Source organism: Lagopus leucura, unplaced genomic scaffold, assembly GCF_019238085.1.
Source record: "Lagopus leucura isolate 7727_CA_CO unplaced genomic scaffold, USGS_WTPT01 Super-Scaffold_100018, whole genome shotgun sequence".
NCBI classification, from domain to species: Eukaryota; Metazoa; Chordata; class Aves; order Galliformes; family Phasianidae; genus Lagopus; species Lagopus leucura.
This window is the reverse complement of record NW_024962272.1, coordinates 10,776,549-10,793,353: the sequence shown is the minus strand read 5'-3', so window position 1 is coordinate 10,793,353 and position 16,805 is coordinate 10,776,549. Positions and strand designations below refer to the sequence as shown.

General features: G+C 40.8%; 1 protein-coding gene across 2 annotated transcripts in view; it reads right to left on the bottom strand.

The window, feature by feature from the left end:
- Window positions 1-16,805, bottom strand: part of TLE4 (TLE family member 4, transcriptional corepressor) — a 101,781-nt gene that overhangs the window by 62,215 nt on the left and 22,761 nt on the right. For both annotated transcript variants that reach the window (XM_042877449.1, XM_042877451.1), the window contains exon 5: window positions 9,058-9,120. In XM_042877449.1, the coding sequence (XP_042733383.1) occupies window positions 9,058-9,120 (63 nt within the window). The remainder of the gene's footprint in view (window positions 1-9,057; window positions 9,121-16,805) is intronic.

The window sequence follows — 16,805 nt, the reverse complement described above, 5'->3', positions numbered from 1 at the left end:
CAAATCCTTTGTGTGTGAGGGAATTACGGGTTTCACATCACTGATCACAAACTGGATGCCTCTTAATTTGGCAGAGCATACAAGGAGGCACACGACAGTGGTCCATGTATGCAACGTGGACCAAATGCAACATGATGGGCAGGCAGCACCACAGAGGGCAGGGCAGCTGCCAGACCAGACCACTGCTGGAGTCCAGCAATGTGCTTGGGTGCACACCCTGCACATGCTCCAGCAACCAGTGGCATCACATTAGCACCAAGCACTAGACTACCCATCAGATGGTCATGAAAGACTTACAACTAAATTTAAAAAATACCTCAAAATAAAATACTTTTACTTTTTTGTCAGCTACATGAAGAGAGAGTGTTGCAGCTTTCACAAATTCTAATGCTAGCCTACCTTCTTGCATGCAATTAAATGACAAGACCACTACTTTCAGCTATGACAAAGCAGGATTTTGCATACCAGACCAGAGCAATGAACTTAGTGCCCTGCCTCGCCTGTCATGCAGACTAGTATCATTTCTCCTTTTTAACTTCTTCTCTGTCTCTGCTCTTCATCCCTTTCTGTTTTCTGCAGGGAATGGTGTCTGCAGTTGCCTTATGCTGGAAAATCTTCTCCTTTTGGTTTCATGGTGGGTAGCAACAACAGAGACGAGAAGAAGGATGTAGGCGTTTTTGCAATCACATTGTCTTACCACACTGTCACCTAGCCCTGATTCCTGTGCATGCATTGCAGCATGGTGGAAAATATCTGTGTTTCTTTTTGTTGTTGTTTGGTTGTTGTGTTTGTTTGTTTGTTTGTTTAACATACTGGAGCACCATGCTGCTTCCAACAACAGGGGAGCCATGCTGATGGCAGACAAGCGGTGAAATTCCCCAACATACATGCACAGATGTTGGTGTTAAAAATGTCTAACTCCAGCCTTCCTCCAGCACCATTTATAAAACTCAATGCAAAAATCACAGATAATTTACTTTGCAGAAGCAGGTAAATTTTGCTATGCTTTATTTATAATATTTTGTTGTTGTATTATCTGTCTAGAGGGAGAACAGACCAGGTCTTCCTCAGGAAAAAAAGCGGTGTTATTCTGAAAAGCCTGATCTAGAGACAGCATAATGAGATGAGGCAGTACTGAAAACACCAGTGAGCAAAAACACATTTACAGTGGAGTATAGCACACGCTTAGAAAACTAAGAAGGATCGGCAGGGTCACTGAATCCAGGCACTGCAACTCAGACGAGATCTAATAACCACTTCATAAGATTCTAAGAAAACTACTAGCAATATATGCATAAATTGCTAATAAGATGTATTCCACGGTAGAAGGATTACAGATATGTGATAGCTTCCTTATACTTTCTATTTCAGCTCGTCTTGGGCAAGTCTAAGATGGAGGAAAATGCTTTTTTCTTCTCAGTCTCTCAAATCTCAGACCAATGGTTATTACCTTTTGAATAACATTCAGAGACCCTTGCTCTGCTTCTATATAATGCACTTAATGTTCTTCATCCAAACTTACTAAGCTTTAGAAGCTCCTTTATAAGATATCAATATAGAGAAGAGTGAGCGTATTATGGCCCATGTCTATCCTGCAAAAGGAAAACCATCCGTTAATAGTAAAGTTCTTTAGAGGAAAGGACCGCATTCGGGAACACATGCAGTATTTTCTAATGATTGTTTTTTTGCACATATGGATGAGTGGCATTCAACTGCTCTCCTAAGTCAATGTGAACACCTTGTTTTGCATGGAAACTAAAAGCTACTAAAGAGCAGGCCTTCTATCTTGCTATCAGCCTGTTCACTGGAATGGACCCTAAATCTTCAGAAACTTTTCTGATAGCTTCCTCCAGCCTCAACAATGCTTGAAGTGCAAATCAGACAACTTATGTGTGTATAAACACAAAAACAGTTGATATTTACCCAAAATTAGGTAACCATGATCCAAGAGCAACTCAGTCACACACACACAAAAAAAAAGCCACAATCCAGCACACGTCATTTGGCACTCAGGATACACAGGCCAGGTAGACAGCAACAGCCACAGGCTGCACTGAGACACACATACACACCATGTTGACAAGACAGGAACCAGATTCAACCTGAAACCAACACGTCTGAAGAAATGTCACACTGTGCTGCAGCTGGTATGCCCAATTGAGAAGCAGCATAAATTAGCAGAGGAGCAATCTACAGCTTTATACCCAAAATGAATAGACTCTCACCAGCTAGATCATAAGAGGATGCGAACATCAAACTATCTACACCAGCTGCACACTATCAAAACTACATTAACTGAGTGCTAACAAGCTCCAAGTATTTACCTATAGCCTGTGGGCACCTCTTTCCCCATATTTAATAGAACGTACCTTGAGCACACCAGTATCTCACAACATCACACAGAGGTGGAAAATGACTATTGCAACACAGGAAGTCTGCAACAGCAGCACAAATTGAACACTGATCACCCCTGAGGTTCATCTCAAGCTTTGACCACAAAGTCACTCTTTTTTATTGAAAAGGGGAAGTTTGTATTTCTTAATGCTGTTTTTTAGTTTTCTCAAGCTGAAGTCAACATAAAAACAAGACAGTATTTGACTGCATATATAGAAAGTTTAAAAACTTTATTTTTGATGTATAGTTAGGTAATCTAAAGCACTGTAAATCTGACTGAACTCTTGCATCTGAAAAAATTCTTGAATATTTTACTGGTATGCTTCCTGAAACAAAGCAGGCAGTAGTACACAGAAGGGTGACATATTGTAATTGCATTCATTTCAAGAGATCTCTAGTGATTTTGGACACAATTTCTTGCTTCTAAGTGAGTTATCGCAACTCATTGATTCCTTACAAAGTTAACAAGCAGTAAGACAAGTTAACCTGGTGCCATTATGAGGCAATAATGTTGCCATCAGTGCATGTAACCACTGCATTTTGTTCATTTTTCCCTCAGGCACAATAGGAAGGAGTCTGATCACATTTTTCAGGCACTGTTCCACAATTATACTGTATGCAAACTGCATAAACAGCAAAAGCATGCTGCAATTCAGTTCTCTATTAATCTAGATGATGAAATAAAGAGGGTTCCATTAAGACACTTAGTTTTTAAATACACAAATTAGATGGAAACTAAGACTAGCAGAATGCTTGAAACTGAAGACCAGTTCTCTTTTGCCTCATTAGCACACGCCAATACAACCTGATTGAAAAATGTTACTGTATAATAGATGTCAAAGAATCACTAAGATTTTCTTAACTCTAATATGAAAAGTATCACCTTCAGCAGCACTATCAAGATATATGAAAAGTCTTTTTGTGCTTCTGTATTCAATTCTTCTAGTCCCTTTTCCATCTTACTAGATAAACTAGAAAATACACTTGCCTCCAAGTAATACAAATGTGTACAGCGGCTTTTTAGAAGTGATCCCTTTTGTCTATGTCACCACATACAAAAATGCCTTATTTGTGAACTTATTTTGACCTTTCAATTTCCTGTATAGCCCAAAGAGCTTCAATATCACAGAGTATACACAGAGAAGAAGCTGTAAGACTTGGTAAACAAGACTCATGCAAATAGCTGAAGGAAAGTTTGTGGGCCATGGTTTTGAAAAGCAGCAGCTCGATAGGGCAGAAACCACAGGCAGGTCTGCTTTCAGACCTATAACTTCTTAAAGCTCTGACCTAAAACCTAAAAAAGTAAACAGCAGTCACAAAGCACAATGACACTGCTGTGTTTAAGCCCTCATGAGGTCATACTGTACCCATAACAGAAGTGGAATGGAACAATGTAATTTTTTAAGTTTACAATCTCAGCCATCTCTGTCTTCTATCTACGTAGTTCCTACAGCAAGCATGTCAATGAGAAGATGTTGGAATACAGTTAATAGTTAAGTTCAAAGTTGTTTTGAAGTGATATCCTCCATGCTTAGCTTGAAGTCCAGAATGCTGTCAAACACTGATCAAGCCCCTTGGCTCATGGTTCAAAAGTTACTGCAAGTGAGCACCACAAGGGAGATCAGCCTTGACTGAAGGAAGAGATGTAAGAAATAAGATGCAGGGCGATCACAGTGCCTCCTCTCTTTCTAATACATGCACTTTAATTGTGCTAATTCCAGCTTTCAGGAGAAGGACTCCTGGTTGATGCAGCTGCAGGCACTGGAGAGCAAATGAAAAACAGGGCAGAGTCTGAGCTCACCTAAGCAGGATGCCACTAATGCTAAATCTCAAAAACTTAAGTGTATTTTCTTCTTTTAAATCCGTGTGAGCACACAGCGGCAATGCAGGCTAGCACTTCCAAAATCAAAGCTGAGGGCCAAAATCCATCAGTCACTGTGAATCAAACATGTCTCTCTTCAGATGTACTTTAAGCTCTCTTTCTTCATGGCAAGAACCATGCTTGTTCCAGGAAGAACAGCCTGGGATCTGGAAGCAGAGCAAGCAGAGCGGCACAACCTGCTATTACATACTGTAATAACGTTCTGCTCAATAATTCTTCTGAAAATAGCAGTTCCAGTAGGAGTATTCTGGTACAAAGTTTCTAAACACTGTACTGCATACTCTGGAAAAGATGTCTCTGTCATAGAAATGCTGATCCTGTGCCTTTGCCAAGATCACAGCTTTGCCTGCCAAGAACTCAATCCTGCCTTTGTTTCAAAATCGTGACATTTCTGTGCTCACTTTAGCATGAGTATGAATCAGCTTTGCACCTCATTTTTATATGCTGTGTTATTCCTGTCTGCCTGCCTACCTCGCTTCCCCAGCTTTCTCTAAGAAACAGGTTTCATACGCTGGAGGTTGAAGGGGAGATGAGTGGTGAGGCAATGGAGGATCTGCCTAGGAGGGAGCCTATGGTGAGGTGGTAACCACACCTTGAGACTGCCTCTGTCAGGAAAGAAAGAAAGGTGACCGTGGAGGGTGACTCTCTTCTCAGAGGAACAGAGGGTCCCATATGCAGACCAGACCCAAGCCATCAGTAACTGTGCTGCCTTCCTGGGGCCCGGGTCAGGGACATAATCAGGAAACTCCTAAAGCTGGTTAGGTCCACTGACAACTTTCCATTACTCATAGTTCAGGTGGGCAGTTATGAAATTGCTCAGAGAAGCCTATGAACTACGAAGAAAGATTTCAGGGGTTTAGGACATTTAGTCCAAGGAGCGGGAGCGCAAGTGATCTTTTGTTCTATACCTTCAAGGGCAATGAGGGACATGGAACAGGCTTGGAAAGCGCAAGCAATGAATAATTGGCTCAGAGGCTGGTGTCAAGGCAGAAACTTTGAGTTCTTTGATCATGGGGCAGTATACCCGGATCCTGGCTTATTGTCTGTGCATGGAACGCACCTGTCTCAAAGGGGAAAACAAATCCTAGTGCAGGAACTAGCGGGGCTTATCAAAAGAGATTTAAACTAGCAATGACAGGGAAACGGGACAAAACAAGGCTCACAAGAGATGAGCCTAGGGGAACGATGCTTGAGTGGGGGTGAGGCAGATGACTGAGCTGAAGCGCATTTACACCAATGCACACAGCACAGCCAACAAGCAGGAGGGCTCAGAAGCAATTGTGTGACAGGCTATCTACGACCTAGTTGCTATTACCGAAATGTGGTGCGACCACTTCCATGACTGGAGTGCTGTGATGGATGGCTACAAGCTCTGTGGAATGGACAGACGAGGAAGGAAGGGTGGTGGTGTGGCCCTTTATATTAAAGACAGTTTTGATGTTGAAGACCTCGGGGTTGAGAATGACGAAGTTGAGTGTCTATGGATAACGATCAGGAGAAAGGTCTACAGGGGCAACATCTTGATGGGGGTCTGCTACAGACCACCTAATCAGGATGAAGAGAAGGACAAGGCATTCTATGAGCAGACTGCAGAAGTTGCGTGATTGCCAGCACTTGTTCTCCTGGGAGACTCTGACTTTCCTGATACATGTTGGAAGTATAACACAGGACAGAGGATGCAGTCCAGGAGGTTTCTAGAGTGCATGGAAGTCAGCTTCCTTACACAGCTGGTATGAGAGCCTACCAGGGTTGATGCTCTGCTAGACCTGCTCTTCACTAATAGAGAAGGACTGGTGAGAGATGTGAAGGATGGGGATTGTCTTGGGCAGAGTGACCATGAAATCATAGAATTCTCTATTTTTGGAGATGCCAGAAGGGTGACTAGCAGAATTGCTATCTTGAACTTCAAGAGGGCAGACTTTGACCTGTGCAGGATGCTTGTAGCATGGGTCCCTAGGGAGTTTCGCCTTAAGAATAGAGGGGTCCAGGAAGCATGGACACTGCTCAAGATGCAAATCATAAGGGCACAAGAACAGCTGTCCCTGAATGCTGTAAGGCAAGCTGCAGGGGAAGACCAGTGTGCATGAACTGGGAACTACTGTTGAAACTCTGCAAGAAAAAGAGAGTCTATGTCCTCTGGAAGAAGGGACAGGCTACTTGGGGAGATTACAGGGAAGCTGCTAAGGTATACAGAGAGGAAGTTAGGAAGGCAAAAGCCCAATTTGAATTCAGATTGGCCACTGCAGTCAAAGAGAATAAGAAGTCCTTTTACAAAGGTACCAATGGTAAGAGAAGAACCACGGAGAATTTCCATCCTTTACTTGATGCAGCGGGGAACATGACCACTAAGGAGAAGGAGAAGGCTGAGGTCCTCAATGCCTTCTTTACATCTGCCTTTAATAGGCAGATCAGTTATCCTCAGGGCACTTTACGCCCTGCTCTGGAAGTCTGGGATGCTTCAGAATACACGCATGGTGATTCAGGTGGAGACAGTTAGAGAGCCCCTCCTCCATCTGGACTGTCACAAGTCCATGGCACCGGACAGGCTCCATCCTAGAGTGAGGAGGGAACTGGCGGGGGTGATTGCTGAGCCGCTGTCAGCCATCTACCAGTGCTCCTGGATATCTGGAGAGCTCACAGAGGATTGGAGGCTTGCCGATGTGACTCCCATCTACAAGAAGAGCCGTAAGGAGGATACGGGGAACTACAGGTCTGTCAGCCTGACCTCAGTACCAGGGAAGGTTATGGAGCAAATCATCTTGGGTGAGATCACATGGCACATGCCCACGTGGCTCAGCCAGCCCAGGCTCATGAAAGGCAGGTCGTGCTTGACCAACGTCATCTCCTCCTAAGACTGGGTGACCAGACTGGTAAACAAGGGAAAGGCTGTTGATGCAGTCTACTGAGACTTCAGCAAAGTCTTTAACACCGTCTCTCACAGCATTCTCCTGGGGAAACTGGCTATCTGTGGCATGGACAGGTATACCATTGTTTGGGTACCCTTGTTTGCCTGGAGGGCCCCTCACTACAAATAAGACATTGAGGTCCTGGAAGAGAAGGGCAGCAAAACTGGTGAGGGGTCTGGAGCACAGATCTTACGAGGAGCAGCTGACGGACCTGGGATTGTTTAGTCTAGAGAAGAGGAGGCTCAGAGGAAACCTCATCATGCTCTACAGCTTCTTGAAGGGAGGCTGTGATGAGGAGAGGTTTGGCCTCTTCTCCCAGGCAACAAACAGGACCCGAGGAAATGGCCACAAGTTGTACCAGAGGAGGTTTAGGTTAGACATAAGGAAAATCTTTTTCTCTCAGAGTGGTCAGGCACTGGAATGGCTGCCCAGGGAGGTGGTGGAGTCACCATCCCTGGCAGTGTTTAAGTGTCCTCGCCCTCAAATGGATGAGTAGCTACGAGATATGGTTTAGTAGCCTGTGGTAGCAATGGTAATGGGAGGATGATTGGACTAGATGATCTTGTAGGTCCTTCCCAACCTTGTGATTCTATGATTCTGTGCAGCAAATGAAAACCCATAACTAAAAGTACAGTGATTCTGTAGCAAAATACAACACCAGTAGTTACTTGTTTTAGATCCAAACAATACTTGAATTCTGGTCCCCCAGCAATATAATTAGATAATTACACATCATTTAGTTACCACAAACCTATCTTTAAAGGCAAAGAGCACTGACACACTCATGAACATTGCCAAGTTCTAGTTCTGATAGCATCATTTTCTTCTCAAACACAGGCAGATGCATGCACACATATACACACACAAAGCATCAGCAGAATGCTGATGTTGAGCACACGGCCTTTAGAACACAGCATGACTAACAGCTCCCCTGAAAAGCAACAGTACATTACGAGACAGCTGAGAAGGCAGAAAAGAGAGTCCTAGCACACTGACAGGTACAAATACATTTTATAGATTACACTACAAAGAAATACAGCTTCCAGCTCTAACTTCCATGCTACAGCAGTGAAACCTCAAATTAAACAGAAGCACACACAACTCCTCATCTGTTGTCCTGGAGGGGTGGGCAAGGGAAGCCATCACATACCCAATGACTCCTTTCACGAATCACACAGACTATTCCCTTCACCCATGCCTGCAACTTCAAGGCTCCATGCAAGATCCAACCAACTCCCCCAAATTCCAGTGCCCTTCAAACCATCTACTGAGCATTCAAGATAATACCAGCAAATCGTAATTTCAAGAAAAGTAGCGCTTACAGAAATCAGCTTACAGTAAGTTTCGATGTTCTGTCTATATTGCAAAAATACACAGAAATAATAAAAGGATTTAAAGGTAATAACCAGTCCGGGATGAGAAAACAGGCAGAAAAAAAGTTGCATTTGTAAGTCTGTGGAACACCACCACTCAGTACACCAAAACAGAAGTTTCTACTAAACTTCAAAGCCTTCCGCCAAGAATGTAGCATAAATCATGCCTTCCTACCTTTTTGGCAAGCTATCCTCTGATTTCAGATTGACAAAGTCAGAATTGGGAGCAAAACTACATTTGTACATGACAGCAAAATATTTGAACAACTAAAATTTTGTTTAACACATCACAACACTCTTCATTTCAAGTAAGTACATATAAATTACATTATAATGGAATTGGAGAAGATAATTAAGTTACAATGAGAATAACACACTGGAAAGTCAAATGAAGCACTGTAAGATTCTTAAGTGAAGTATCTCAACACGAAGTCCCACTTCAACAAGAGGGACTATAACAAGGCAACTATTTAGACTGGTATGAGTAAAAACCACTACCTACCTCTTGGGACAGGAAGGGAATGACTTGTGCACATATAGCGTTCAGCCTCTTCACAATTTCTGCCTGCAAATGACAAGTAGAAAAAAGTTTAATTATATAAATTCTCAGACTCAACTGTCAACCATGAATGCAGAATACATGTTTTTTGTTTGCTTCCATCTCCAGCCCTCCTCTGGCTAGCAGAACTTAACAAAAATCTGGATGCCAGTTCAACAATTCCTAGAAGCCTATCACTTCTGACTAAAAAGTTTTCCTTTAAAAAACAAAACAAAACAAAACACAGTTTAGAAATTCCATATGATACACAGAAATGTTCACTTTCACTATGTAATCAAATACATTAACTTATAATGAAAAAGTCTTCAGTGGATGTAACAAGAAGATAAACAGAATACTGTGGATTGCTCTAAATTCTCTCCCAGGAAGCAAAAGCAGCATCACTTCAAATTACAGCAATGTAACTGTAAGTGAACAAATAAGCCAGTTACTTCTATATGTACATTGTTCTTCATGTGAACATTAGCAACACAATATAAAACTCCACTGGGAATCATTTTACCACATATCTTATAAGGTTAGATGTTTTGCACTATTGTGTCATATTTTTGATATGACCAAACCATGGATTAACAGCAGTTACTTTTATTAAGCAATTGTGATCAGAAATGGGTAATAAATGGTGTTTTATTTCTATACTGCAGATCAATTCTTATTCTGTGTATCTATTCTGCAAATCTCGGTGGAGATACAAGAATTACAGCTTAGGCAGCAGAATATTTAAAGTAATGTTGACTTTCTTGCAATAAATTTTAACTTTCTTGTAATAAATCATAACCAGGGTCAGTTTCTCACAATACAGTAGGACAGAATATTTTTCCTGCAAAATTACTAACCATGTGACAAGTATATACAAACTTGTGCAATCTGGACTTCCTTCCTTTACCAGCAACCCTCCAGTCTTTTCGCTATTCACTCCCCTCAAAAATGCTTATCTTTAGAAATAATCCCGGAACTGAATGGTTTAGAAACAGCAGTAAAATGAGAGAACTGTATGTAAAATAAAACTGTGCTCAAGGAATATTACAGTTATACAGCCAGGTAACCAGAATACGCGGTATGCTGGAGGTAAGGTACATGTGAAACTAACTCTGCCCCCTTGTGCACACTGTGAATACACTTTTGAATTCACACACACTACTTCTCAATACAATTTCAATTGATTTGATCAATAGAAAATCCATTCAAACTCCTACAGATTATATCAGTATCTACACTGTACCATCCCAGCAACTTCTCACTGATTTTCATGGTTAATGCAAGCCCCCATCTCATTAAATTTATGCATTCTAATACTTATTTGACATTCATATACTGTTTTATTAGCAGCATAGGCACCTTGAATAACACTTGAGAATATGTCCATCACAAAGCTAAATCATCATCTGGTTACAAAGGTCAATACATGTCTGTAACATTCTACAGTCTAAAGCTTAAAAAATCCCTTTAATAGACAGTGTTTACTGTACTATTTTACTCTACGCTATTTCACTTGTTTTACTCTTATGAAGTACTTGTTACATAAAGCAATGCAGGGGGCACAAGGTTTATGCCTAACTCCAGACACAAAGACTATATGAACTAGCACTGCACTATTTGAGATCCATTGTTTGATTAAGGCATTGTAGAATGTAAGACAACTCACAGTTCCAAAGTACCTGTGCTGCAGTGGTTCAAGCACCATTAATTCAGTCATTTCCAAATTTTGGGTCCAAGCCACACCGTTGTATTTTCTAAAGGAATCTCCTGAGTGCCTTTAAACAGAGAAAACTACATATCCTGCTCTCAGAGGCTTTTCCACGTGAGGGAAATGCCCCAAAACACCACAGTCTCTAACTCATATTGGAGCCTCCCTCAGATACTCTGGTAACTCAGAAAGGTTCAGGGATTCACAGATTTCAAGGCCAGAAGGAGCTATTAAAACTGTCTTATCTGACCTCCTAAGTAACACAGGTTATAAAATTTCATCTACTTCTCCATCAAACTCATAAATTCTAGTTTAGCCAGAATATAGCTCGGTCAACCAAAATAATTTCATTCAACGTATTTCAGGGCATATCTCCTAAATTAAGGTATTAGGCTACAGTGTTTTTATTTTAATAATTCCCCCATCCACATAGAATTATATGTCTCTTTAACTGTTCTTATGGCCAAAAAATACATGAAAAGTGTTTTCTCAGTATTCACACAGAAATTTACCTCAGGCTAACTCCGAGCCTGGGCAGCACCAATCCAAAACGTTACTTGCAAAATGTTGTAAGCAGCTGGTATAGGTGAGCAGCAGGTTCCACAGCTTTAACAGACCTCTTGGTAGTAGTCCTAGAATCACCAAATGGCCTGGGTTGAAAAGGACCACAAAGATCATCAAGTTTCAACCCCCCTGCTGTGTGCAGGGTCGCCAACCACCAGACCAGGCTGCTCAGAGCCTCCAGGAATGGGGATCCACAACCTCCTTAGGCAATCTGTTCCAGTGTGTCACCACCCTCTGTGTGAAAAACTTCCTCCTAATATCTAACCTTAACATTCCCTGTCTCAGTTTAAGACCGTTCCCCCTTGTCCTATCACAATGCACCCTTGTAAATAGCTGCTTCCCCTCCTGTTTATAAGTTCTTTTCAAGAGTCCTGCTGGATGCAGAACAGTGAGAGTCCACCCAGGCAAGAAAGTGAAGCTAAGCAATGCGGCACCCAGCCCCACATATACAAGAACCTCAAGGGCTTCAGGGGACACCAAGACACCCATCGGTATTTCCCAGCTGGCCAAAGAGGCTTGCTAGGCCAGTCACAACAATCAGAAAGCTTTCCTAGGCATAGCCATGTGTAAAGACTCCATCCTCATTAAACTGGTCTTCACTTCCTTAGCAATGAGCTTTCTTAGTCGTGTGGTTGTATATATAGTTATGTTTTAACATCTGCAACACTACATTTGGATAAAAATCATAGCAACTTGCATAAATACAGTTGCTTTGAAGCACACGAATAACTACTAAAAAGTCTTGGGAAGGGTAACAAAAGCAGAAAGTATTCAGGAGTAAGTGCTCCATACCACCTAATGGTGAAAGGGAATGATGGAGTCATCTGAAGAGCAAGCTGATACATCAGCCCAGGGAGCAAGGCACTTTAGGTGGCACTCAGCAGCAACAGAGCAACTCAACCAAGCAGCAGGACTTCACCACAGGACTACAAAAGTACAGCTGCCTGCCCTTGGGTCGACATGCTGGAGAAATGGAGTGCTGGGTGCCTGCACAAATCCTAGGAAGGTTATAATGCTCTGAAGCCCAAAACCTCAAAGTTTCTTATCTACACTGTCTGCCAGAGCCAAGGAGACTTCATGAAAAGTTAACAATCTGCTTTATTACTCCACAGTGCTTAGGCCTGGCTCCAAAGTAATTGCACTTGAACATTCTCAGAATATTACTGTCTTTGGGTGCCCCTTGCTATTTCCAAAAAAGACTTCAAGAACCATAACACAGACACTGAGCTATTGTCAAATACTCAAGGATGCAGCGTCTTCTAACCCCAATCTTACAAATATTTTGGAAATGACTAGCGCTTTATCAGTAACTGTCCAGTAGCTGCTGTTTTTGCTGCTAAAACTGTAATTCTGCTTATTTTGAGAAAGAAAAATCAGTTCTTTTTACACACTAGTTAAGAGAATGGTCTGCAGATGAAAGTTCATGTTCTTCCAAGCATCAGGAACACACCACAGCCAACCCTCCTTCCAGATGGCAGCCACACTGACACTCTGTGTGTGGGACACACACAGCAAAGACACGGCAGAGTTTAGCCTCAGTGTTTGAGAGTGACACATGATGCCTGAAGCAGAAAACAAAATTTTAAAGGGGATTTCCCTCGTTCCCAAATTTTCATAGAAACAATCTATCTATATCATAATTTAACCGTCAGCAAATATCTACAGCAAAAAGTATGGACAAGCTGTATGCACACACACATGCTAACTTACAGCAATAAGCAAATTACCAGAGGAGGAAGTAAACTATGTGATCTGAGAATTTAAAGCGCTTTTATACACACCTGGATAAAATGGCATGAAATACATTCAATGTTTTATCACCAAGCTCTCCTGATGCACCCTATGTACTCAAATAGCCAAATGCAAAAGGTACAAGGCGCTTTCAGCAAATGCTTACTCCCAGTGTAAGGATGGCAAGACTGTCAGAGGACACTATTTGTGTTGCCTTAGAAATGGTGTCTGCATTACACATTTCCAGTGGTCCAGAATTGAAGAGTTAACAACATTCAATGATGTCAGAATATTTTCTCATTACTGTGTTCCTTATTATGTATTAAATTAATGATCCTAAACCATAACAACTCAAGAAACAAAACACGCCATTTATGCATTTTTTTGCTTAACATGAAAAAGAGCAGATGATGTACAAAAAAATCCCCGAACAATCTGGATCACACATTTTCATGTAAGTGAATACAAAGTATCCCGTCTTAACACTGCAACTATTTCTTCAATTAACTGTACAGAATAATACTACAGTAATACACTCGATTGTTTACTGTAACATAATAAAAAGGAGCTAATTGACTGACCTAGGTTTCTGTAAGGCCACCCTACAATCCAAAGATGAAGCAATGTTACTAATGCTAGCACCTTCGTAGGCTCATTCCATCAGACCAGGCCTGAAAACTCTCACTTCAAATAATATGAAAAGTAAGAGATGAAACAAAAACACGAGTCTGCTTTACATTTCCATACTGACAAAGATTTTTGAAAAAATCACGCTTAAAAAACCAGCATAAGGACTTCTCTTTTCTCTTAGATGCCGCGCCTATTGGCTTTTCCCAATCAGCCTATTTGGAAGGAGAAGGAAAAAGTATGATTTCATAAAATTGGGCAGCCAGTTCCTCACATTGAAAGCTAAAGTTGCCTCGGAAACACTGCTGCTTCCACGGCCATGTAATTTTGCCTCCTTTTTCCCATGGGACCAAGCCTTAGAGAGGCATCATTTATTTACAGGCCTTCCCACTGGGCTCCAGTTATCGGCCAATAATGCTGAGGACACACACTTCTAATGGCCTATGTTTTGAAACCAAGTCTAATCTAATGGCGCAGCGCCCAAACTCCTTTTCCAGCACAGCCATTAAAGGATGTAGGTTATTGCTGTTGTCACCATTGATATTTGTCATTGTAATGTAATTAGGGCCCTAAAATGATGCATTACAGCCCTTGGCACAGCTTCTATTAAAATCTTTTCTTCTGCTCACTGAACTGCGACCTGCTTTCTGATGAATAACAGACAGACAGCTTTAGGGTGAGGAGCAGATTCATCAAAGAAGTATTTTTCAGCATTGGAAATAAAATAAATAAATAAATAAATAGAGGAAGGGAACTCAAGAAGAAAAGCGCAAGGAAAAAGAAAGAAAAAGCACACAGCACATTTGAATTTCATCTGACCACTTGAAATTCTGATTGCATCTGATGAATCTTTCTTAGGACAATATATTCTCAGCCTGTGAATCACATGGTTAATCAGGGCTCTAATCTGCTATCCATCAGCCTATGCCAGCACTGTAACTTCCAATCAAATTTATAGGTTATGTGGGTCACGCATCCCTGAACATCTACATTCACAGATATCCCATTTAAACCGGCACAGATTCTGAAATGCTGTTGTTAGGGTTACTGAATGTTATAATACTATTCAAAGCTTTATGAAAGCTCCTGATAAACAGCTGCTAAATTATTGCCTGTGGATACAGCGCGATGCTCTGAAATAGCATTAATGGACCAATAAAAGGACGATTGTTCATGCCAAAATATAAAAAGGATAGCTTTTGCTGCCACAGTTTGTCAAATATGTTAACAAACACCGACACTTCTATTACTCCTTTCCCTAAACATAAAAGATGTTTGGTTTTACATAGGAACACACCAGCATGGAACCATAAACAATGAGGGAAAAAGGCAGCAAAGGTTCAAGTCAGAACCATCTTTTCAGTTATCTAATGCAGGCATGTACTGTTTGCTGTCTCTGAGAGCCACTCACAAAAGACACTATTTTAACAGTTAAGTTCTTTTCATAACCATTCACACAGCTCTTTTTTGTTTTGTTTTAAATAATGAATAAGTATCTATTAATTAAAATGTTGACATTAATAAATACTAACATTTATTAACTATGATGTGAATAGGTATTTTGTTTCGTGTATAAACACACAGCAAAATCACTGTGCTGGAATGCAGTCCAAGCAAAGGAATTAAGACCTGTATCAGTCAACACGCCCCTTTACAGTATGAAAACAAAGATCTAATGGAAGGGCAGCTGCTCAACTCCTTAACTCTCTGAACGTTTTTTGACTAAAGCAGCAAAAGAGCGATGTTAAAATGATAATTAATTGCCTATATATGCAGACAAGCACTGTAAAAAAATCTGACCTCTCAGCACACAAGATCCTCAAAAGTCTGAGTATTTTTGAAAAATGTTCACCACATAAACCTGAGGGCAAGGCTGAACTAAGCTCTCAGGAGGCAGCCCAGCCCACAACAGGAGGTTGTGGTCCAACATCTAACAGCAGCATGCAGGAAGAAGTGTGTGACAGACCACTATGCTCCTGAGCCTCCTTCACAGTAACAACTATGAGTTTGGTTTGATTCACCCTTGCTGCACACCACTAAAATTGGACCTAAGCATACAGTAAAATATGGGAACATGTTCTAAGTGCCTCACTAAGTATTTTAGCATATATCCCAATTCTTAGCACAATTGGAGCCTAAGAGAGAAGCAAAAGTCATATAAACTTCGGATACTGAAATACTCAGAAATGTTCTAATACACAGGGAGTTCAGAATCCATTTGTTGCTTTAAAAAATTTCCATATACATTCTTTTTTAGCAGAGCAAAAAGGAAATTGGGATTTTATTTATAGTATATAAACTTCAAAAAAAATATTTCCATTATACTTCATGAAGTTCCGTAGTTATTACAATTATAAAAAATTGCTGGTAAAAAATTACCACTGGAGGCTGTAGGTCTGTCAGTGGAATGGAAACAAAACTGCTATATATGTATTGTTGAAATAAAACAGAATAATAAAACACTATTGGGAAACCCATTTCAGCAGCCAGGAGGAAAAAGAATATATGCAATTACACTTTCAGAAAAATAATCTGAAACAACTGTTATTTCAAGTTTAATTTGTTTTACACAACGCAGCCTTTGCCAAAAAGATCAATCTCGTTTATTAAGTGCTTACCAAGAACACATACACACACCCATAGTATCTAAACAAGCATTTCACAAATTAGTGAGGAAAAAAAAACATTATTACACTGTATGAGACATATCATGATCCTGAATAAAGTGAGCAAAAAAGCTAATCTTAGTATTTCACAGAAAATTAACTCTTCTTTCATAAAGAAGAATGTGTTTTGTTTTAATCACAGACCGTTGTCTGGAAGCACTTATTCTAATTCTACAGAACTGGAGAAAATATTGCAAGCCTTGAATATAAAACTCGTCTTCAGCCATAAAGGAACGCTGTTTGGAGACTAAGCTATAATCTAGCCCTGTAGTTAGGAAGAACAGAAGGCAAAGATCTCTAGGCAAAGAGGGACATTAAACAGAAAATTTCTTCATTGTATCCAATGAGCAACGCAACTAAGAATGCAACAATCAGACTCCACTAAGTAAACACTAGTATATTCTCCTCCTTGCTTT